General features: G+C 38.2%; 1 protein-coding gene and 2 long non-coding RNA genes across 3 annotated transcripts; 2 read left to right on the forward strand and 1 right to left on the reverse strand.

The window, feature by feature from the left end:
- Positions 1 to 224: 224 nt before the first annotated feature.
- LOC148647022 (uncharacterized) lies at positions 225 to 2,608 on the forward strand. The gene is made up of 3 exons (XM_088608848.1): positions 225 to 371; positions 1,120 to 1,279; positions 1,935 to 2,608. Exons 1-3 carry the CDS (start codon positions 240 to 242, stop codon positions 2,267 to 2,269), a joined length of 627 nt encoding a protein of 208 aa, XP_088464974.1. The 5' UTR covers positions 225 to 239; the 3' UTR covers positions 2,270 to 2,608.
- Positions 2,609 to 14,000: 11,392 nt separating this feature from the next.
- On the reverse strand, positions 14,001 to 16,254 carry LOC148647023 (uncharacterized). The gene is made up of 2 exons (XR_015927630.1): positions 16,163 to 16,254; positions 14,001 to 16,013 (listed from the first exon to the last, which is right to left on the reverse strand). It is a non-coding gene; the product is annotated as an uncharacterized LOC148647023 (long non-coding RNA).
- Positions 16,255 to 21,460: 5,206 nt separating this feature from the next.
- LOC148647024 (uncharacterized) lies at positions 21,461 to 22,310 on the forward strand. Its single transcript, XR_015927715.1, has 2 exons — positions 21,461 to 21,574; positions 21,809 to 22,310. It is a non-coding gene; the product is annotated as an uncharacterized LOC148647024 (long non-coding RNA).
- Positions 22,311 to 23,479: the final 1,169 nt, after the last annotated feature.

Here is a 23,479-nt window from a genome sequence, read left to right on the forward strand (position 1 = left end):
ACCCAAAGCTATTTACAGTTTAGAGACTATGTGACTATGGCTTCTTTAAAACCTGATTACAGCTTTATATGAAGGATTTTGTCTTACTCTTACTTTCACTCTAAACTATGACTGTACTGTATGTTTCCTATTCTGCTTGTGAGCATTGTGTCCACTCTAGTACAATGTTTTTAGTTTTGAAAATAGCTCTCATGAAAGGCATTGTTTTTTTTAAATTTAAATAGGAAATTGACATTACCATGATGAAAGGCACAGGCAAGTTTCGAACCAAGAATATTAAAATCGCTGGCTGTGCTGTCACAGCCCTGGAGCTGCCATTAAATGGAGATGCACTTGGATTCTACATTTTGATGACAGAGGATGTCAGCAAGGTAGGTCCTGCCCTTCTAATAATAAATACACACTCTAAGGTAAATACTGATGTGAAGGGAATCATAAAATACAGTATTCTTACTATATTTTGTCTACATAAGTAAATAGAAATTACATCATATAATTCAAAGGTTTTACTAATGCATCATAATTTATACAATAATACTATAGCTATAATACTATTAGCTATAAAATACTGTACAGGACTGACAGTTTGCTCAGTGGCAACCATATGTCCACTCTGTACTCAGAAAGGAGATCATTAGACACATCTGATTTTAGTAGCTTGAAGGACAAAACTCATTATCTCCGGTGCTTGTGCTTTCTCTTCTTGATCTCACCTTTCATGAATCTCTTCTTGATCTCGCTTACTTTATCCTAAGTAAAATCAGACTGAGTTCCATAGTCTCCTTCCTTATGGGCAGTGTTATGGAATCTGGAGGCAGTTCAGTGCAATTCATACTCAATTCTAATTAACAAAGGAGCTGAAATGATTGATTGTAATTTCAAGCAATGCTTCCACTTAAGGAATTCAAATTAGTTGGATATGGTTTCACATACATCAATTATATAGAACAATCATGTTAATGTAGGTCCTTCATGGTAGTCAGGTCAGAAAAGTGTTTTGGTTTGACAAATAAAGATTTGATACTTTATGTGAAACATGAATTTTATGTATTTGACCACCATTTTGAAAATATTTTTTCAGTGCCATCAGGTAATTTATCGTACATTTTCGTGTTATAGCTGCAAACAGTTGAGACACACCTTCATGAAATCAAGCTGGAAGAGGTCCTGAAGGCGTCTGTGCAAGAGATGCAGGTCAAAATGCCAGACTTTATAGCTGAGACCGATTTAGTGAGCCCGCTGACTACTAATCATGTGGACATTGGGAAAACTTTTACACGTAAGTCATTAGAGCATCATCATTTTCTTTCATGTAGAAATGCTGAGAGACTGCAGTCCTATTCTAGGACTTTCAAGACTTCATTGTACTTAGCTTGAATGAGCTGTGCACATTCACAATCCCACCCGGTACTGTATTCATAAATGCCTAAATAATCACTTTTAACCTTTTGAAGGTTGTAATGATGTACAGTATTGAGGAAATGTCTGATTTTGTATTCAGATTGGTCATTTAATATTTTTTATGAACTATTCATTTTAACGCTATATTTGTTAAATATGTGGATAAATGAATATTAGGATTTACATTATGTTACATTATGTGTTTCTGGCCATAATAATTTGTAGTAAGATTGAAGGTGTGTGAAACGGAGTGTGTATGAAGACAGTGGTGTAGTGAAAAGGGAAACACGCAACAATATACTGTACATCCCTGCGATAGAAGGCACAGTGAGCACATTCCTTCAGAGTACAACTTTAGTCAGCTTGCCTGCATCCTGTAGTGGGCACTAGAAATCTGGTGTCTATGGCCTTACTTGTACATGCATCCCATGAGATATCAAACTTTGCAATTACTGTCTATGTAATATTAATGATAGGTACAGATTAATAATGTTTATTCTGCATTTAATTTTCATTCATTTATGTTTCCTCAGCTGCTCCTGGTCCACAGTACAAGCCAAAAGTGACAACAGGTGGCAAAATAAGTGTTACACCCTCTGGAATAATTTGTGAATCTGTGTCAGCGGGAGAAAATATTCCCATAGATTCACAGGTAACAATGCAGACACTTCAAAGTTTCACAATGCAACGTTTATCCAGCATCACAATCAATCGTTCATTTGTTTTCATAGTGGGTGCGAACAGAGTGCCTCTGAAACCTGGAGATCCCAGTGTTATTCCCATTTTTATTGGTCGCTGTGAAGATCCTACAAAAGAGCCTCTTACAGTGAGGCTTGTTGTTCCACTGGATGACAACGTACTGGAATAAGTGAATCCTGCTGGATTCTGTTCTATCCATTCAATTGGATAAATTATAGCAACTGTCAATGATTTTAATGGATAGCCTTCAAACAACCTTTTCATAATTTGGAACCGGGTGAAGGTTTATATAGTTTAACAAATTATGTTTTGCTTGGTAATACTGTATGAATAATCATCAAAGTAGCTGAAAAAAAATGATTTTGAATAGGGAAGATGATTTTTATATAATGGGCTCGTTTTAATCAGATATATTCCAGGTGTTTGTTCATTCTGTGCCTGCCTTTTCTTTTAAATTGTAAATTAAAAGCCTGTTGCTGTGTTGTAATAAAATCTTTATTTTCTTTCATCTGCTTTTTTTAGAATTTTTTAAACATAATGCTTTAAAAAAAAAAACACTTCCCTCATCCCACGAATATTACCATAATCTCTGTGCAGACCAACTGAAAAATCTGCTGGTGTCAGAGAGCAAGTTTCACTAGTGATTTAGCAAGAGTGTCTCATGATAAGGAATAATAACAAAAAAAGCAACTGCTTTTTCTTCAGAGTTGCAGAGAACTGTAGCCTAGTCCTACAGGTACAGGGAGCAAGATGGAAACCCTGGATGGGATGCTACTCTATTCTGGAGCAATTTTTTTCAATCACAAATATACAGGGATGGAAATTTAGAGACAACAATTGAATTAGATAGCAAGGAAGTATAAGAGCACACTGGATGGATCATATGACAGGACCAAGCTGGTCCTGACATTTCCGTTCTGGAAATATTTTCTACAGTAAATTGCACAAATACAGTTGCAGCTATCTACTGTATAATGCATGTCAAATTTCACATTAACGGTAACTAGACCGTATTACACTACAGTGTGGGCTAGTGTGCTACAACCAGCCTTTCACTGCTTGATAGGTGGATCTTGTGTTGTAATGTTAGTTGTGAAATAGTGAAATAGAAGCTTCATTTAATCTATGTTTTTATTAGTCTTGTTGTAACAGAAAAAATAAGGTTCTGGATCCCGGGATGAAGTTAAACAGATGAGTTTATTGCATGCAAGGAACAATAAAGTCGAAGTCTTGTTTCCTGCAAGAAACAACAAAACCAAAGTATTGTTAAGGTGCTGGTACAAACTTTAGGTTTATATAACCTGCATCGGATGTCATTCGTTCTTATGGTAAAGAGGGGGTCATGGTATTTTGCCAGTTAAGAGATCCTGGCCAAATGGTCAGTTTAAGATTACACCGGTAATACTGTATGAATAATCATCAAAGTAGCTGAAAAAAAATGATTTTGAATAGGGAAGATGATTTTTATATAATGGGCTCGTTTTAATCAGATATATTCCAGGTGTTTGTTCATTCTGTGCCTGCCTTTTCTTTTAAATTGTAAATTAAAAGCCTGTTGCTGTGTTGTAATAAAATCTTTATTTTCTTTCATCTGCTTTTTTTAGAATTTTTTAAACATAATGCTTTAAAAAAAAAAACACTTCCCTCATCCCACGAATATTACCATAATCTCTGTGCAGACCAACTGAAAAATCTGCTGGTGTCAGAGAGCAAGTTTCACTAGTGATTTAGCAAGAGTGTCTCATGATAAGGAATAATAACAAAAAAAGCAACTGCTTTTTCTTCAGAGTTGCAGAGAACTGTAGCCTAGTCCTACAGGTACAGGGAGCAAGATGGAAACCCTGGATGGGATGCTACTCTATTCTGGAGCAATTTTTTTCAATCACAAATATACAGGGATGGAAATTTAGAGACAACAATTGAATTAGATAGCAAGGAAGTATAAGAGCACACTGGATGGATCATATGACAGGACCAAGCTGGTCCTGACATTTCCGTTCTGGAAATATTTTCTACAGTAAATTGCACAAATACAGTTGCAGCTATCTACTGTATAATGCATGTCAAATTTCACATTAACGGTAACTAGACCGTATTACACTACAGTGTGGGCTAGTGTGCTACAACCAGCCTTTCACTGCTTGATAGGTGGATCTTGTGTTGTAATGTTAGTTGTGAAATAGTGAAATAGAAGCTTCATTTAATCTATGTTTTTATTAGTCTTGTTGTAACAATTGTTGGACAATCACATTCCACTGGTACTTCCTTACCACCCCAACAAACTTTCTATTCTCAGGACCATTAATGATGACCTCCCCATCTTACTAGATGATCCCTCCACTGCAACCCTCATGTGCACACAGAGAGGTTTCAGATCTCCTATTGCAGAAAGAAATCTGAAACAAAAAATATCCTTAAACTTGGTGACCAAGGTGTCAATTTTGAATCTGAGATTGTAGCTAAATTGTGTAAACTGTCAGGGGTCAAATCACATACTACACCTTATCACCTGGAGGGAATTGTCATGGAAGCCAGGTCTGACTCCTGTGTAGTGCACAGTTAAAGACCCTATGCATGACGGTATAATCCAGAAGGGTATGGAGAAGGACATCAGTGGAAGATACAGCAGAGTCAGGATGGGATGACAGACAGGGTGAAGGTGACCAAGTCCAAAGGGGTCCAAAAAGGGGTTATCAGGGCACAGTCTGTTGTCCAGAGACTGGGAGATCCATCTGGGAATGGAGACAGTTAAAATCCCTGGGAAGGGGAACCAAGACCAGGAACACAGTACTAAAACCTTAATGGGACCAGGCGCTCCGAGCCCCGGACGCAGAAGGCCAGGACGCCGGGGTGAAGCCTATGCTGTCGGGTCACTCCTGGACCCACTGGTAGGCGGGCTTCCGGGCGTCTGTCTTTCAATGCTGAGCCAGGACCTGTGGAGACGCTAGGCTTTCAACCAAAATTCAAACAAGACACACCACTAAATAATAGAAGCTAATCTTAACAGAAAAGGGTAGGAGTGCCCTCTAGAGGAGGGATGTGGAACGAAACAGGAATCCAGTGGATATGTTCAATAAGATATTGCTGGATCTTCTGGAAGCACACAGTGAAAGACAAAGCACTGGCAAAAATTTGCCACATGCTCTTGTCTACACTTATAATTGTACCCGTAATGAAGCAACCGGGGAGACATCCTTTCTTTCAACATTTGGTATGCAACCTTGGTTTCCTATTGATCTCTGTTTTGGAATCATTCCAGAGGGACACAATGCCAAAACTTGTTATGTGCAGGATTTGAAAAACAGCCTTAAATATGCCTATAATCTTGTCTCCAAACTTGCAGAGAAAAGACATTTAATGAGTAAGAGGAGTTGTGATGCCAAAGTAACCAGTTCTACCATTGATGTGAGTTAACAGGTGTACGTATGAAATGTGGGCCTTAGAAAGCAGCTCGAGACTGCTGTGCTGAGCCAACAGTGTAAATTGTGGTGAAAAGCCCAATAAAGATATTCCAGTCTTTGTGGTGAGCCCTGAGGATTGAGATGTTCTAAATAGGGAACTCTTGCTTCCCTGTAGATTCTTACCAGTGAACCTGGATACTAAAGAGCAGCCAGAAACTCAGGGCTCGTGTCAGTTAGAAGGGGAGTTTATGTCTGCAAATGAAGAAGATACCTGCCTGGAGCAAAGTAGTGCTAACCTTCAGACTCTTAATCAATATGCACCTGAGTTCTTCATGGGTTGTCAAGACGTATCCATGACTCAGGAGATGGAGTATTTCAGTCTGTAGCCATATCACTCTGCACCTCATAACTGAAAACCCACTTAAGCTAAGCAGGTGTGAGCCTGGTCAGTATCTGGATGGGAGACCTCCTGTGAAAAACTATGGTTGCTGCTGGAAGAGGTGTTAGAGGGGCCAGCAGAGGGTGTTTTGTGTGGAGTGTCCAGAAAAGCGCTATATAAGTATTAGTAACTATTATTATTATGATGATAGTTAATTCCAAGTAGAGGAAGAAAGATCCAGTGGAGCAACTCTTACTGAAGATCAAGTCCCCTACTCTAGTAGCCGTAGTCACATAATCGCATACCTTGCGGATTATTAAATTGGTTATAGTGATGGTTTGGGCAATAGATTGATGTTTTCAACTGTTGCAAAATAATATTGGTATTATATCAATTGGGGAACAAGCACACCAAATCACAGCGGCTCAGTCACTGAGGAGTGCCCAGTGCTCGAGATGAATAGCTAACAGTAACTCTCCCAAATTCCTTAAACTCTCTCCTGTCACCTGAATGTACACACCTAAATGATCTTCTCCCTTATTGGTGTTGAGTGAAGACAGAGGACTCATTGGAGTATGAGTCATCTTTTCTGTGGAGATTAGAAACAGAAAGGAAATTGACAGACTACCAGATTATTGTTTACATTTTGTAAATAAGATTAGAGATTATTGAGTGGAAGGTGGATACCTTGACTATTTCTTCATCAGGAATTATTTGAAAGTAAAAGAATGATGCTGTTGAACTGAATTGGGGGAAATATATATTTGAGGCTGTATGCAATATACAAACACAAAGCTGCAGGTTATACTGTATGTGTTTCATTCTGCATAGTGAGTAGGCTTGTTCTTAAAGAGTGTGTAATAAAATACATACACATAATTGTGTATGTTTACTTTTACATATTGTGAAACGTAAGCTTTGAAACAAGGCGCAAATACTTAATCATATAGTTGTGCTGACGTTCTATAAGCTCCAGTCTGAAGAAATTATTTTTGGATTTTTCTTTGGACTTAAGGTGGCATATATATATCTGACCTTGAAATAAAGTTCTCTTAGTTATCATTTACATCAACAGCTGTGTCACCAGCTTTGAGCGGGGTTACATATAAACTCTAAATCTTCATCCCTTAATGTTTACGCAACACGTGTAGATCCAATATCCAAATTAAATATGAGCTGCTTTTACATTAATGAGTTTATTAATTGTGTAAATATACTGATGGAAAAAAGAAACACAACACCTCCTCCTCCACACACTAGCAGTCCATTAGGTTTTGTTCTCCAAACACAAAATATTTGATCAAATTAAATTAACACACAGAATGTTTTACAGTAAGCTTTTCAGATATAAATACAGATATTTGCTATAGATGTTTATTACATGTCCTAAGGGTTTATTTTTTAAAATAAAACATGATGATAATTTGTATTCTTTCCATTTTATCTCCCCGAATAATTTTAAATGGTACCTTTTCTGATTGTAAACTGACATCTATTCAATTTAATTTAGTTTCGGCACACAATCACACACAAAGCCAATTTTCCCAGAAGCCCCTCACAGGAAACCCATGCAACATGAAGAACATACGGACTCCACACAGTTAGCACCTGAGCATTTGAATTAAACCCCAGCAATGCTAATGAATGCTAATGAATGTATATTATATTATAAAATGTATAATACATTTTAAATTTAAATTCACTTAAAATTTTAAGAATCTTGAAATTCTATCAAAGTAGTTAGGTTTTTTCTACTTTTTGCATGGGAATTCACACAAATTAACATTTAATACATATATTGTCTTAAATTTGTAGCGTTTCAATACGTTCAGAGTGGTAGAACGAATGAGCTCTATATAGGACTTTCTTATATTGTTGCAGGCTATCAGTCCATGCTGACTTGAATACTTGTAGACCAGTAGACCTCCATTTGCACTCTCGTTTGCGGCATTCTTTTTTAAAGGATCGTGTGGGATCATTATACCATGGAGAGTATATAGTGGCTTTAACTGCCTAAGTGTTTAATGGGGCAATTTCATCAAGGGTCTGTCTGACCACTGTATTATAGTTACAGATGCAGCCATTCAAAATGCGTGGGGTATTTCACGGTACACTACAGTGGGCGTTTCGCATGAAAACCCAGTATCACGCGGTGTAACGCGTCATTTGACGTCATGCCGGAAAGTATCCGGCATCACCTTGTAAAACCACCAGGAGGAGCCAATAAAGCTTAACCTCTCATGTACAGCATTTGAGCTTTTAAATTTAAACTGTGTATTACAGCACGTTAATCATCAGTCATTAAAATGTTGGTATATTTTATGAAAGCAAGATTGCTCAGTTGGACAAAAGTACACAACCTACCTTTATCATACATATTTTAATTATGCAGAAATATTTTATGCATCAAAGCCTTTACCGAAGATATTACTAATTGTATTAATAATGAATGACTTTGGACAAGCTGTAAACTCAAAATATTACTCTGGTCCACATTCTTTCTAACCTTCATTTTAAACAGAAATAGTTTTATTTTTTTCTTTGACAAACACCACTGGATTTTGTTGACCTAACTAACAAGGACAGGACATTAGCTAGCCAATATGTTATAGGAATTAATGACATTTTTTGCTCATTTCTTTAGCACATTTGTACAAGCACTTGGAATCTGTCCAAGCCCTACTTTGTCAGGCATTTTCTTTTACTGTAACGGACATAAAAACTCCCTTGCTTTTAACAGAACGTTTCATAATTTCTAACAACGAAAATTATTTAAACTGCAACGCATCATTCAACCAGAGCTCAAAATATCACAAGGATCCTCAAGAGCACAGCAAAGACTGTATTAAAAGATACTTGTATAAGATACATGAGAATCCAAGCTTTTTTATCTACGCTTTCTTTTCCGTATACCAGAGATTATTGTACCACTTCAGAAGGGTGTCAGCCAGTCAGATTCCAGGAATCGGTACTTTAAAGAAAAAATACACACCAGTATTCCATTTCTCCCTAAACATTTTAAGCATCGAAGTCTTTAACTAACATGTGAAATAGCATGTATAAAAAGTAGTTTTAAGCTTTTCTGCTAATATAATATGGAATCGCATATCTAAAGAAATTAATAACTATATAATTATATTAATATACTGCAACACAGTAGTACACGCTGTACAATGTCTGTTGATTCTGTATGTGTAGGGTTGTTTCACTACTCCTCATGTGACCTTGCTGGTGGTACTGTGGCCTATGTTCCTGACTTGTAAACCAGAAGTTGTGTGTTCAAATCCAGCCAGTTCTGTGACTTTCCTTTTAACAAATATTTCTTTGAAAAAATAGAATAGCAATATTATGGACAATTAATTGACAATATATATAGAAAAGCACATATTAAATTTAGGAAATAGTTTTAATATGTAAATAGTTCCCTGGTTCTGCACCCCTGGGTGTTTCTCTCTCTCTCGCTCATTCGCTTGCTCGCCCGCTCGCCCTCCCTCAATTCATTTCAAGGTGCTTTATTAGCATGACTGATGGGTACAATCAGTGTTGCCAAAGCAAATAAAATAATGAAATTCACATGAAACAAAACAAAAAAAACATTAATATAAAATCTACAGACATATTACAGACATTTGCAACAATTACATATTATATAATATTTAGATATAATGTAGACAGAAGGAGCATTATTGGGAGACAGGCTCACTGTTCCTCAGGCTGTGACAGGAGATCACGTACTGGGCTGCCAGTTCAACTGAGTTCCATCCTCCCTCTCCCAGTAAGATTGGGACCTGTTGTGATTCTGGCAGCTGTGGGAACTCTGGTACTAGATTTCTGAGTTTAGGGAAGAATGTTTCTCTAATCCCAGAGTATCTGTCACAGTGCAGTAGGAAGTGCACCTCTGTCTCTATTTCTCCCCGCTGGCAGTGGGAGCACAGTCTCCTCTCTCTCTTGCCCTCCCCCCTCTCAATTCAATTCAATTCAAGGTGCTTTATTAGCAGGGCTCGTTGTGTGTCTCTCTCTGGTCGGGGAGCGGGAGAGTTCGCTGGCAGGTGGTGATGGAGAAGAAAATAAAGGCAGCTTTTAACTCCGCAAGTCACACACCAATACTCCATTTCTCCCTAAACATTTTAAGCACCAAAGTCTTACATGTGGTTTTCATCACTCTCTGCGGGAGTGCTGGCTGTGACTAATTAAACCGGTTTCATAGGTATTTTCAAGTGGTCGAGTCTTCAGTGGGAGGGGGGAACAAGCTGCCCAGCCGTGTGGAATGCTACAGAACCCTAAACAGACAATACACACTAGCCAAATATTTGACCAAGATATCCAGACACAGCTGTATGAGCTCCACCAGTAAAACTCAAAGTATTACTCTGGTCCACACTATTTGCAACCGTCATTTTAAATGAAAATACTTTATTTTTTCATCAACAAAAAGTAACACCCACCACAGCATTTTGTTGATCTAACTAACAAGGATGAGACATTAGCTAGCCAATATGATAAAGGAATAACTTTCTTTTTTGTTTATTTCTTTAGCACATTTATTTGAACATTTCCATCGATTGTACAAGCACTGAAAAACAGTTCAATCCCTAGTTCATCGGGCATTTTCTTTTACAATAACAGATATAAAAACTCCCTTGCTTTTAACAGAGCTTTTCATAATTTCTAACAATGAAAATTATTTAAACTGCAATTCTTTTATCATTCAACGAGAGCTCAAAATATCACAAGGATCCTCAAGAGATCAACAAAGACAACAGAAAAAGATATGTGTATAAGATACTGTCCATGGGAATCCAATCTTTTTTAGCTACGCTAAGTAGTCTTTACAATTTCTTCATTACACAGTGAAGTCAAAATTCCGGGATGTGCCTATGTACACTGGGCAAACGTTCCGAGGTCAAATTCTTCCAGCATGGGAGTACCTTTAAAGTGGAGATGACGGCACCGAAATGTTTTGGCATGCATAAAAAACAGCAATTCTGTCAGTGAGCCCTAATTGAATTAATAGCAAACATGGTTTACATAAAATACATTTTTCCAAGAAAGTATAGCCTTTGTCACTAATGAAACCACTAAATAAAGACATAAATATAGAAATTTTAAGATTCTTTTTTTCAATGTTGGTAGCAGGATGAACTGTCAGGTTGAGCTAAGTGTATATTTTGTCGCAGAGTTGCTGCAAGATGTTAACAGTGAAAAAAGGTATGTAGAAATGAGTTATTTAAAGAAGAAAATTTTCAGAATAATTGCAAATCTAGCAGGATAGAGAAAGCACATAAAATAGGCAGTTAGATTGATCAGATTAGTATGAAAAGCCATTTATCAAAGAGGGAATGAGAAGAGTGACAAACTAGTATACTTTAGATCTTTTTTTCTGAACCAGGGAAAATCTGATCATGTTTCTCTATAACAATAATAAAAAACTTTGTTTTATATATAACCTTTAAAAGTGGCATCTCAAAGCAATACAGTAGATGTAAAAACAGTTAAAAGGACCACAGATTACAAAGTAAATACATATAAGAAAGACAAGCAGTTAGAGGTGCTACTAAAATTAGAAAATGAAGCAGATACAGACACTAAGTCTTCTGAAAAGAAAGGTTTTGAGGTTAGATTTAAATGCACTCAGGGTACGTGACTGATATCACTGGGGATACAAATCGAGAGCTCTGGGGTGCAGCTAGAGAAGGTGCTGTCACTCACAGAATGTAGATGTTCATGAGGACAGCTAGAAAACCAGAGTCAGATGGACAAAGGTGGGGAGTAGACAGATAATAAGCCATATAGGTAATGAATGAGGATGAGGATTTTGAAGTTGACTCGAAACCTGATAGGAAGCCAGTGCAAGGACTTGAAGAAAGGTGTAATGCATCCCTGTTAGGATTCTCGCTGTCATACTCTGAATATATTGAAGATTGCTCAGTGTGGATTTAATTTCCCCAGTGAACAGGATGTGCATTTAATAATTCTAGAAAAAAAAATTCTCTAGTTCCTAGTTTCTCTAGTTCACTTTAAAATAAACTATTATTCCACGATGCAGAGTATTACATGGTCATATAGTAAATATTTACTGATAATTGTGATTTAAAGAAATTAACAAAAGCAGCTTTTGGGGATTTAAGTGTTGGCTGAGTTTTTGCAGGATAAAAGACTAGAGATGTTGGTAAGAAAAAGATAATTTTGGGAACGTTGAGGAATACACTGATAACAAGAACACTTCCTAATGGGGTTAGGCATACTTTTGATGAAGATGATGAAGTTAACAGACTGTATGTTTACATACAGATCCAGCCATTCAAAGTGCATGGCACAGACACGTACCGTGGGTAATTGGCTACGTCATCACGCATCATCTTGCGTCATACCACGGTCTGTGATTGGTTGACCGACAGGGGCACTAGTGGTGCGTTGGTCGGTCATTGAAAGATTTAAATGTCTTTACCGCAGGTAAAATGATATTATCCGGAATTTCCGCAAGGTGGAGCTAATAAAGCTCAACCTCTCATGTTTGAGCTGTCGCCATCAAAGTCTTTACCGAAGATAATTACTAGCAGTATTTATAATGAATGACCTTGGACAAGCTGTAAACTCAAAGTATTGCCCTGGTCCACATTCTTTTTTTCATTGACCGTCTTTGTAAAAGTAACACCACAGCATTTCGCAATCACGCATTTGTTTCCAATCATGCAAAGTACAGTAATTTTTGAGAATCTCCTATTCACCATGCCTTTCACATGCTCATAAAAGATATTGATTTAGGAACATAAACATAGTACTGTATGCAAACTGTACTGTATTTAATGTCTTTACTGTGCCCGTTTTAGTATTGAATATTTATATGGAATTTTACCACTGAAGGGAAATCTTAGTAGCTGAGCATAAAAAGAATAGGAGCATAACGTGTGTGAGACCATAAACGATATTAATTTTGGAACATAAACATACAGTATTACAGTATGTTAACTGTATATGGCTGGTCTCGGTACTTTAAAGAAAAAATACACACCAGTATTCCATTTCTCCCTAAACATTTTAAGCATCGAAGTCTTTAACTAATGTGAAATAACGCGTGTATAAAAAGTGGTAGTTTTAAGCTTTTCTCCGAATATGCTCGATACCGGAGTCAACAAGCATACTTTTAGAATTTGATTAATAGGGAATATAATATGGAATTGCGTATCTAAGGAAATTAATAATTATTTTCATGTACTACAACACAATAGTACACACTGTACAATGTCTGTTGATACTGTTTGTGTAGGGCTTTTTCACCACTCCTCATGTGACCTTTTGTGTGGCGCTGTGGTCTAAGTTCCTGACCTACAGTATTAATCATGGGTTGGGCATCGAAATCCACCCGGAGCCGTGACTTTTTTTTTAACAAACATTTCTTTGAAAAAATAGAATAGAAATATTTGGACAATTAATTGACAGTAAATATAGAAAAGCACATATTAAATTAGGGAAATTTGGTTTCTGTCAAAGCGCAATGAAACCTATAACTTGATTCTTATGGACGCCCGGTCCCGCCAGGGATGTAAAAAAAACATGCAATCACATATCTAAAGAAATACGTAACAGTATGACTATGTTCATGCACAAAAAGTAGCATGTGACACTATTAGACTTGACTTTTTTTAGGGTAGACTTGACTTTTTTGCCATGAGATATACAATAGATTGTCATTAAACAACCTTATGTTTATTAATCTTCCTTGTTATGCACAGTGGGAATGGTAATGTAATGGGAATTAATTTAATCAAAGAGATCTCTCTGGGTGGGGCGCGGGAGAGCCGGCAGGCAGGCGGTGGGTGACAGAGAAGAAAATAAAGGCAGCTTTTAACTCAGCAAGTCTGAGTTTTTGTGTCCGTCATTGTTACACTATCATTCTTTCAATCGAAGCATTTCGTTGATTCGATCACAAATTCATTTCCAGTCGCACGAAGTAAGTGTTGAGATTCTCCGATTCACCATGCTACTAATGGTTTCTCGGAGATTGCAAAGCAAGGCACTTTTGCCTCTGGACCCATCGAAATTTACCGATGTGGTCCACCCCCAGTAAATTTCAAAAGCCACAGGATTTCGAAACACGAGAGAGACAGAGACACACACAGTTTTTCATTGTCAAAAAGTAATTGTTTTTTAATTTGTCAGCACCCAGACAAACGCAAATGCGTTTTTAATAAAATGCTTTTATTAATTCTTTATCAGACTCACATTCCCGAATGTCTCCCGCCCCAGTCAACAATCCACATCTCTCCCCTTTTTACAAAATGACATTGTTGAAAACTGTTCCAGAGCCACTGTTGTTTCATCGGTGAAAAGTACATCATGAAATGCCTCCCCCTGTTCAATCCATTGGAGCACTTGTTTGAGTCTTTCCTCTTTGTTTTTTACCCTTATCATGGCGCATGTGTTGGTTTTTTTGTATCTCCATCCAAGCCTTCTGCGCACTCTTGAACTCCTCTTATCAATGTCAGACTAACGCTCGCACCAAGGTCAGCCCATAGCCGTCTTTAAACTTGCATTGCCAGTAGCTTATCATTTTCATCCGTCAGTCTGTCGATGGCTCGCACAATAGGATTTTAAAAAAATAGAGATCAACAGTTAGTTATAAAAATAATGTGCGTAGTTGTGTTTACATACAAGAAAAGTATTTTTAAGAAAGTTATTTAACTTTGAATCGTCCTTGGTTTAGATTCTCTTTGCCTCCTCTCCCCTTTATAATGTCGTCTCACTGTGCTTTCACATGTCCACAGAAGCCAAATGCTGTACAATGTCTCGTGTTGACTTCCCGTTTCTTTTCATCTTCATTATTTGGTGTGAGAGAGTCTTCGTGATTTGGCCACAGTCCGTCTCCTTACCAAAGCGATTCAGTGGTGCAGCTTGAAGTCTGTACCTGTATACCCACATCTTGGTTTAAATACTTTTATTTTTTCACAATCTGGCAATGCCAGACAGAATTCACATTCGTTGCAGCCAAATGGCCTTGCAGATCAGAAAATCAAGGAACGAAACAATTATTGCCCAGCTCCTCAATGGGATAGCTTTAACGTGCTAATGCGTTGGTTTAACAGTCCAGGTGTGGCAAGCTTCTAATGTCTCCCGACTTCGGCGAAAGGAACTTGTCTTTCATTGGAGATAACACTTTCTAACCGTACATGAGAATATACAGATGCAGCCATTCAAAACGGGTGTTGTATTTCGCGGTATACCTCGGTGGCGTGTCACATAAAAATGCGGTATCAAGCGGTGTATCGCGTCATTTGACGTCATGCCGGAAAGTATCCAGAATCACCTTGTAAAACCGCCAGGAGGAGCCAATACAGCTTAACCTCTCATATACAGCATTTGAACTTTTAAATTTAAACTGTGTATTACAGCATGTTAATCATCAGTCATTAAAAAGTTGGTGTATTTTATGAAAGTACGATTGCTCAGTTGGGCAAAAGTGCACAACCTACCTTTATCATACAGATTTTAATTATGCAGAAATATTTTATGCATCAAAGCCTTAACTGAAGATATTACTAATTGTATTAATAATGAATGACCTTGGACAAGCATTACACTTTTCCACATTATTTAACTTCATGTTTGTATTAACATTATTCACTTTAACAAAGTAAAATAAAATAGTAATATTTTAATAATACACATGAAGCTCATTGTGTCTCTTTGCAACTTAGCTCCTCCACAGGCTGTGTCCTGCGTCTTTGCCTTCACCCTCAGCACCTGCAGGAGGTCCCAGCTGCAGCAGTGCAGTTGCTGTGCAGTCCTGCTGAGGAAGGTTTTTGCCAGGTGTGTAACACTGTGTGTACAGACCACTAGTAGATTGAGCCAGACAGTAATAATCTGCTGCATCTTCAGCCTGGACTCCTGTGATGGTCAGAGTGAAGTCAGTCCCAGATCCAATGCCACTGAAACGCTCTTGGATCCCAGTCTGACAGATAGTTGCTGCATAAATCCGGAATTTTTGAGTTTCTCCAACTTTCTTTTGGTACCAGGCTAGGAATCTGTTATATTGTATAGTGCTGCACTGTTCTTACAGTTCACAGTGACTGTCTGTCCAGGGAGAACAGATTCCATTGCTGGAGTCTGAGTCACAGTTACCTGTCCTCTGGATTCTGCAAATGAGAAGGAGAACGAACTTAATTAAATTCATATAGTAAATATCATTAAAAAGATTTAATTGTATTCCTGTCTTATACAAAACATTTCATTTTTACCTACAGTTGTAAACTACATTCATCAAATATTTCAGACCCATTCCTACCTCGAGCAGAGACTAGGAGTGTCCAGATGAAAATAGTGATGAAGGTCATTGTTGCTGTGGGTTGTGTTTCCCTGAAGGGCAGCTCTCAGTCTTGAAGTGTTTAACTCACAGGGCTATAAACACTCCCAGAGTATGTACTGCCAATGCAAAGTGTATTTTCTATGCAAATTGTCTTCCTGGCTTTAGCAGCACTTGTAGCCAGTCAGTGCTGGAAACACATGGTGGTGGTGTTTGTTGTGACAGAACAAGATTAACAGTTTAGCATGAACACTCCCAGAACAGCAGGACTAGACAGAGAGCAGCTCTATAAGGAAACGGGAATGAGACACAATCAGCTGAGACCTTTTTCCATTCAGCATAGCATGAATGGATTGGGGTGTTGAGAGTCTGGTTAAATCAGCACTTGGCTCTGTGTGTTTAGACACATTACTGGTGGAGGGGATACCATGTTTAACAGAGACTGAAGTTTGCAAATACACAGTTTGTATTTCATATTCTACAGCTATTGGAATATTCATAATCAGCTATTACTTAAAATCACATTTTACTTAAGCTAAACACTTACAGTAAATACAGGCTCTTGTTTAATTAGGGCTGCACAGTTTATGACTCAGACAGAGGTTCAATCTTCCCTTGGCTGGCTAACGGCTGAATTTTCTAAAACGTGAGATTGCATAATTGATTTTTAGTGCTTTCAACACAGAAGCTGTCAACAATACTCATGTCCAGACTGACTCTGTCTATCATTGTCGTGAAAAGAGCATGTTTATAAAGGGCTGTGCCTCAGACCTCTTTAGAGATTCATCAGCCTTACTCTGCTGACCACACTCAGCTGAGAACCTCATCCATCCCTGTCAACCCTTCACTTGCGACCCCAAGTGGTTTAGTCCTATAACTACAGTCTCTCCACAGATGCCATCAGGTATACCACTAGGGCCCACCTTAAAGGTCACTCATTGGTGGATCTTCCTTTGGGTGATTGAACGTGCCCTGTGACTTTAAAGATCAGATCCAGATGTACCTATGGCTCTCAACTAGACATCCAGGCACTAGCAGTGGACATCTATCATGGGAGTTTAGATTGCCTCTGTTGTAGGAAGGATAGTTATCCAGAAGACAAAGTCATTTCTCTTACTTTCCCACAAGTGAAAACCTCCAGGTCATTCTTAGGCTGAGATCATAAGGAAAACAAGCTTTTTAGCTTACAGTATTTACACAGGCAGGCACCAGGCTATATGGTCAAGGTACACAAAGATTATTAGAAATCTTTAATTGCACCTTAATTCTAATTATAAGATAGTTCCGGTCCTGAAATCTAATTGGCTGACACAGTTTTGAAGCTGTGCTATATTTTCTGATATACCCTGGAAGGAATTTTGACATTTTACTGTGTGATAAAGAAATATCAATGCGCTGACTGATAAATAACTGTCAATCAAATCAATTGCATAGGGTTTTTTTGCTATCTTTGTTGCGCTCTGCAGGATCCTTGTGATATTTTGTGCTCTTGTTGAATGATAGTGTCACATAGTTTAAATCATTTTCATTCTTAGAAATTATGATATGCTCGGTTAAAAGCAAGGGAGATTACAGTATGTCTGTTGTAGTAGACATGAAAACAAGAGTTCGCTTCCACATTATTGGAAACCCAATTTTAATGACAAAGCGCTGGAGTAATATCCTGGCAGCAGGCACTAAAACCAGCACAAGTGGGAGCACTCCCACAGAGAAAAATAAAATGCCTGACAAACTAGGGATTGGACAGTTTTTCAATGCTTGTACGATCAATGAAAATGTTCAAATGTGCTAAAGAAAAAACAAAAAAGAAGTCATTTTTATCATATTGGCTAACTAATGTCCTCTCTTTGCTAGTTAGTTACTTATTGCTGTGTTTCTGCGTTGTGTAGTGTTGTGTCATTCAAATGACAAAGTTCGGGTGTCTGTGAAGCAGAAGTCTCTATTTCATATGCATATGGAAGTCCGGCTTACCACCACTGGACTTAAAAATAAGTAGCTAAAGATGATCTTTTATACCTTAAAACAAACACATGTCTAATAAGACAGCAACAAATGCCAATTAATTATATCTAAGTTGCAGACTTGACAACAGTTAATTCTTTTCATGTCCTGGGTATACAGCCAGCTTACCAAATACGTGCCCCTTATCTTACTGACCAAGGGCAGCATCTTTAAATATTTGGGCGCAAAGCTAACTTCAAGCCACTAGACTGCATAGCTTGCAAAAATACAAAACGAAAAAATTATATTATTGCCTCACTTCCCAGGTGTCTCCCTTATCTCTTCAGTAGCAATGAGGGACTATATTCTCAGGCAGAGAACGTAAACGGTCTACGTTTTGTGTTAAATAATTTTTTTTAATGAAAATTCATTTTTTCGCATATTTGGGGACCATTTTATAAAAGTAACAAGGCACTTGAGGTCTGTGCTATATAGTGGATATAGTCACAGTTCAAAGGGTTGCCGGTATAGCAAGGCCTCACATGCCTTACTGTATTGCTTAAGTGAAAAAAATAGGCCTTGTCATTACAATTTTGCAACTTTGCAGGGTGCTGCAGAAGAATAAGAAAGAAGAATTTGAGGAAATAGTGTATGTGAGGTCAGGTGGCCACAAACTGTTTTTTCCATCATAAGCCCCAGAGCCTATGGATCGTGTGGTATCAGTGAAGGGATGAATGTCTCTGGGAGACCGAGGTAGTCATTGTAGGAAAAGGTGGTGCCATTCCATTACTGCAGGAACAGGAGCCAGGTGGTGTCCAGGTTGATCTGATGGTGCAATGTTGAAAAAATAAGGTCAAGAATTTGAGTGAATTGAAGATGAGATTGAAGGATGAAGAGTATATCACCAAGGAGGGATAAACAAGAGATCATCATCTGTCATGGTCACATTCAAATAATTTAGGCAATGTATTATACTGTACTTTTCTGAAAACTTAATTTCAAACATTGCTGCTGCTCCGCAAAAAGTCTATTGAAACTTAAATGTCTGGGTTACCAAGCCATGGAGCTTGTGTTGGGGGTGGATGTTGGTCATCCCTGTTTCAAACTATGCTTTGATTTTTCCCTAAACCCTCCTCCCCAGTTTTCAAATCTTCACCTCTGGGTTCCAGTGGAGCTTCACTTTCTTCTTTCTTGTCTCGGGAAAAGAGTTGTGCTGATAAATCGATGTGACAAACAGGTTCCTGCTCCCTATTTACTTTTCTGAGTTTCATGAAGCAATGAACAAGCAACTTTATTTTTTAAAATTTAGATTTTCACAAATTTACTTTTTTTCAAATTTTATTCTGATTTTATTCTGTCTTTTCAAAACATAGATGTTCAATGCTTATTGCCATGTACCTGACCTGAATCATCTCTGAGGGTTTCTTGGGGTGCAGACTGTGGGATAGAATGAACCCAGAAACAAAAAGATGTTTTGTAAAGTGAATCTCACCTTTCATTTAATATAATTTAATTAATTTAATTCATTCACTAATTTAATTTTTTTAACAACTGTTGTCTAACTGCCCCAGTGCTGGTTACAAACATACACAAGAGGATCAATAAGAAGGACTTTGAGAATAAAATGACACCAAAGGCCCAGGGTGAACAGAATGTATTCACACTCATACTTTTCAATGCTAATCATGGATAATTGCTAAATCCATGGCTTTACACCCACTGCATAGTCATTACTATGATCTCTTTAACGTAAAGGACTATGCTATGATACTGATCAACTCATCCAAAATATGCATGCATTGGAATTATAGCTGGTGATCATACTGTATACCCCTTACAGTACATGAAGTTAAAAGTCAATGATTAGCAAGGGTTAGAGTAAGATACACCATTAATCTTCAGTATTAATATTGTTAAGTTTATTCAATTATCACAGTATGAGGAACATTTCCAGCGCCTGTTTGTACAAGTAAATACACAGCACCAGTGCTACAGTGCCTGTAATCCCACACTAAGCAGAGCTGTAACATGTAACTGAAGTGACTGAAGATGAGGATTAAGAAAAATTCTAACTACTGCTACCACTACTCCAGGTATTCCAGGTATAGAAGATCTAGAGAACAGATTTTAGCAAAAAATGCCAAAATGAATTAATATAATTACACACATCATTCTTAAATATATGATGGTTTATCAGGGCGCATAACACATTGTAACTGTGCATTTCTACATTTCAACCTCTGCTATAAAAAATTACTTCAATAAAACGTTAGGTTCAATTTTTGTTTTAGTTCCTGTAGTGTGTATAACCTTTAAAATCACTAGATATTAATAATCCTGCTATACCTTAGCAAGGCAGTTTCAACCAGTCTCTCCACTCTCTACTCCATTCCACCTGTGTTGAGTGGAGTAAGGGCTCGGACGATTGTGTCTCATCCTCTGCTCCTTATAAAGCTGCTCTCTGTCTAGTCCTGCTGTCCTGGGAGTGTTCATGCTAGGAGACGGAGGGAGGTGGAAACTTTAGACATGAGGGTCTGAATGTTTGAGGTTTTAATACAGACACAATTGAGAAAGAGGACTGACCCCTTCAACTGTCGGTTATATAGAAGAACAGAAGACTGTCGTGCAAACAGAGAGCACACTCCTCATGAACATTAAAATAAGTTTTCAGTGTCTCTCCAGCCCCATAGATAAAACATGTATTTCCTTCAACACTGTGAGAAATGTCCCATGGGACCACAAACATATAACAAGGTATTTTGTCAGATCTGAACTGAACATTTTGCCTCTCTTGAATTGCCCCAAAAGTATTAAGAGTGTTTAAGTCAGTGCAGTTAGTAATTGTGCTGCATCTGAACAAACAGAGCCAAGTGCAGTTTTAACCAGATTTTCTGAACTCCACCCCATTCCAGCTATGTTGGGTGGAATAAGGACATAGCTGATAAGCGGATTTGTGACAGTGTAAACTCATATAAAATGTGGGTTGCATGACTGTTTTTAACATGTGCATTTGCATGCTTCAGTCTCTGTAAAATATGTTTTTAGTTCAACTATTGATCCTGCTGTACCTGAACACACAAAACCAAGTACTGCTTTAACCAGACTCTCCACACCCCACTCCATTCAAGTTGGACTCAGCTGATTGTGTATAATCCTCTGCTCCTTATAAAGCTGCTTTCTGTCTAGTCCTGCTGTCCTGGGAGTGTTAATGTTAAACTGCTCATCTTGCTCTGTCACAACACGCAGCACCAAGCCTGTTTTTCTAGCACTGACTGGCTACTAGTGCAGCCTCACCCAGGAAGATAATTTACATAGAAGACACTTCTGGGAGTGTTTATAGCCCTGTAAGTTTAACACTTCCAGACTGAGAGCTGTGCTTCCTGGTAACAGAACCCACAGGAACAATGACTTTCTTCACTATTTTCATCTGGACACTCCTCATCACTGTTCAGGGTAGGAATGGGTTTGGATATTTTATAGAATTTAAAACATTTTTATATTATGTGAAGAAGAAATCAATATTTATGTTAATTTAAAAATAAAAATATTAAAGCATCATAATAAATATCTTATTAATTTATTCTGTTTTCATACTGTATGTCTATCATATAATGTATTACTGATTTACAGAATAAATTGGTATTTTCAATAATTTCCCACTTTTTGTGATGTTTTCTTCATTTTCAGAATCTAGTGGACAGATTTCTGTGACCCAGGCTCCTGCAATATCGACTGCTCCAGGACAGACAGTTACTGTTAGCTGTAAGACCAGTCCTGCAGTGTACAATAATGATCGCCTCAGCTGGTACCAACAGAAAGCTGGAGAAGCTCCTAAACTCCTGATCTATCTTGCAACTACCCGTCAGACCGGGATCCCAGAGCATTTCAGTGGCAGTGGATCAGGGACTGGCTTCACTCTGACCATCACAGGAGTCCAGGCTGAAGAGGCAGCAGATTATTACTGTCAGGGTCAACACTACCCAAACAGTAAATGGGTGTCCACACAGTGTTACACACTCATACAAAAACCTCCCTCAGCAGGACTGCACAGCAACCACACTGCTGCAGGTGGGACCTACTGCAGGTGCTGAGGGTGAAGGCAAAGACAAAGGAAACAGCCTGTGGAAGAGCTCAGCTGCACACAGACACACTGAACTTCAATAAAATATATTTACAGTGGTGTGAAAAAGTGTTTGCCCCCTTCCTGATTTCTTATTTTTTTGCATGTTTGTCACACTGAAATGTTTCAGATCATCATACAAATTGAAATATTGGAAAAAGAGAACACAAGTAAACACAAAATGCAGTTTTTAAATGAAGGTTTTTATTACTAAGGGAAAAAAAAATCCAAACCTACATTGCCCTGTGTGAAAAAGTGATTGCCCCCCCCCTGTTAAAACATAAATCAACTGTGGTTTATCACATCTTTGGAAAGCTGAGTTCAATTTCTCTAGCCACACCCAGGCCTGATTACTGCCACACCTGTTCTCAATCAAGAAATCACTTAAATAGGACCTGCCTGACAAAGTGAAGTAGACCAAAAGATCCTCAAAAGCTAGACATCATGCTGCGATCCAAAGAAATTATGGGAACAAATGAGAAACAGAGTAATTGAGATTTATCAGTCTAGAAAAGGTTATAAAGCCATTTCTAAAGCTTTGGGACTCCAGCGAACCACAGTGAGAGCCATTATCCACAAATGGCGAAAACATGGAACAGTGGTGAACCTTCCCAGGAGGGGTCAGTCGACCAAAATTACCCCAAGAGCGCAGCGACGACTCATCCAAGAGGTCAGAAAAAACCCCACAACAACATCCAAAGAACTGCAGGCTTCACTTGCCTCAGTTCATTGTTCATTGTTCATGACTCCACCATAAGAAAGAGACTGGGCAAAAATGGCCTGCATGGCAGAGTTCCAAGACGAAAACCACTGCTGAGCAGGCTCGTCTCAGTTTTGCCAGAAAACATCTTGATGATCCCCAAGACTTTTGAGAAAATACTCTGTGGACTGACGAGACAAAAGTTGAACTTTTTGGAAGGTGTGTGTCCCATTACATCTGGCGTAAAAGTAACACTACATTTCAGAAAAGGAACATCATACCAACAGTAAAATACGGTGGTGGTTGTGTGATGGTCTAGGGCTGTTTTGCTGCTTCCGGACCTGGAAGACTTGCTGTGGTAAATGGAACCATGAATTCTGCTGTCTACCAAAAAATCCTGAAGGAGAATGTCTGTCCATCTGTTCGTGACCTCAAGCTGAAGCGCACTTGGGTTCTGCAGCAGGACAATGATCCAAAACACACCAGCCAGTCCACCTCTGAATGGCTTAAGAAAAACAAAATGAAGACTTTGGAGTGG

Source organism: Lepisosteus platostomus, chromosome 16 (assembly GCF_059453375.1).
Source record: "Lepisosteus platostomus isolate fLepPlt1 chromosome 16, fLepPlt1.hap1, whole genome shotgun sequence".
Classification (NCBI taxonomy): domain Eukaryota; kingdom Metazoa; phylum Chordata; class Actinopteri; order Semionotiformes; family Lepisosteidae; genus Lepisosteus; species Lepisosteus platostomus.

Excerpts from the sequence above, each read along its gene's own strand:
- LOC148647022 (XM_088608848.1), top strand. The coding sequence starts at position 240 with ATGATGAAAGGCACAGGCAAGTTTCGAACCAAGAATATTAAAATCGCT. Across the intron at positions 372-1,119 it reads TGACAGAGGATGTCAGCAAG|CTGCAAACAGTTGAGACACA; the intron begins GTAGGTCCTGCC and ends TTCGTGTTATAG. Across the intron at positions 1,280-1,934 it reads CATTGGGAAAACTTTTACAC|CTGCTCCTGGTCCACAGTAC; the intron begins GTAAGTCATTAG and ends ATGTTTCCTCAG.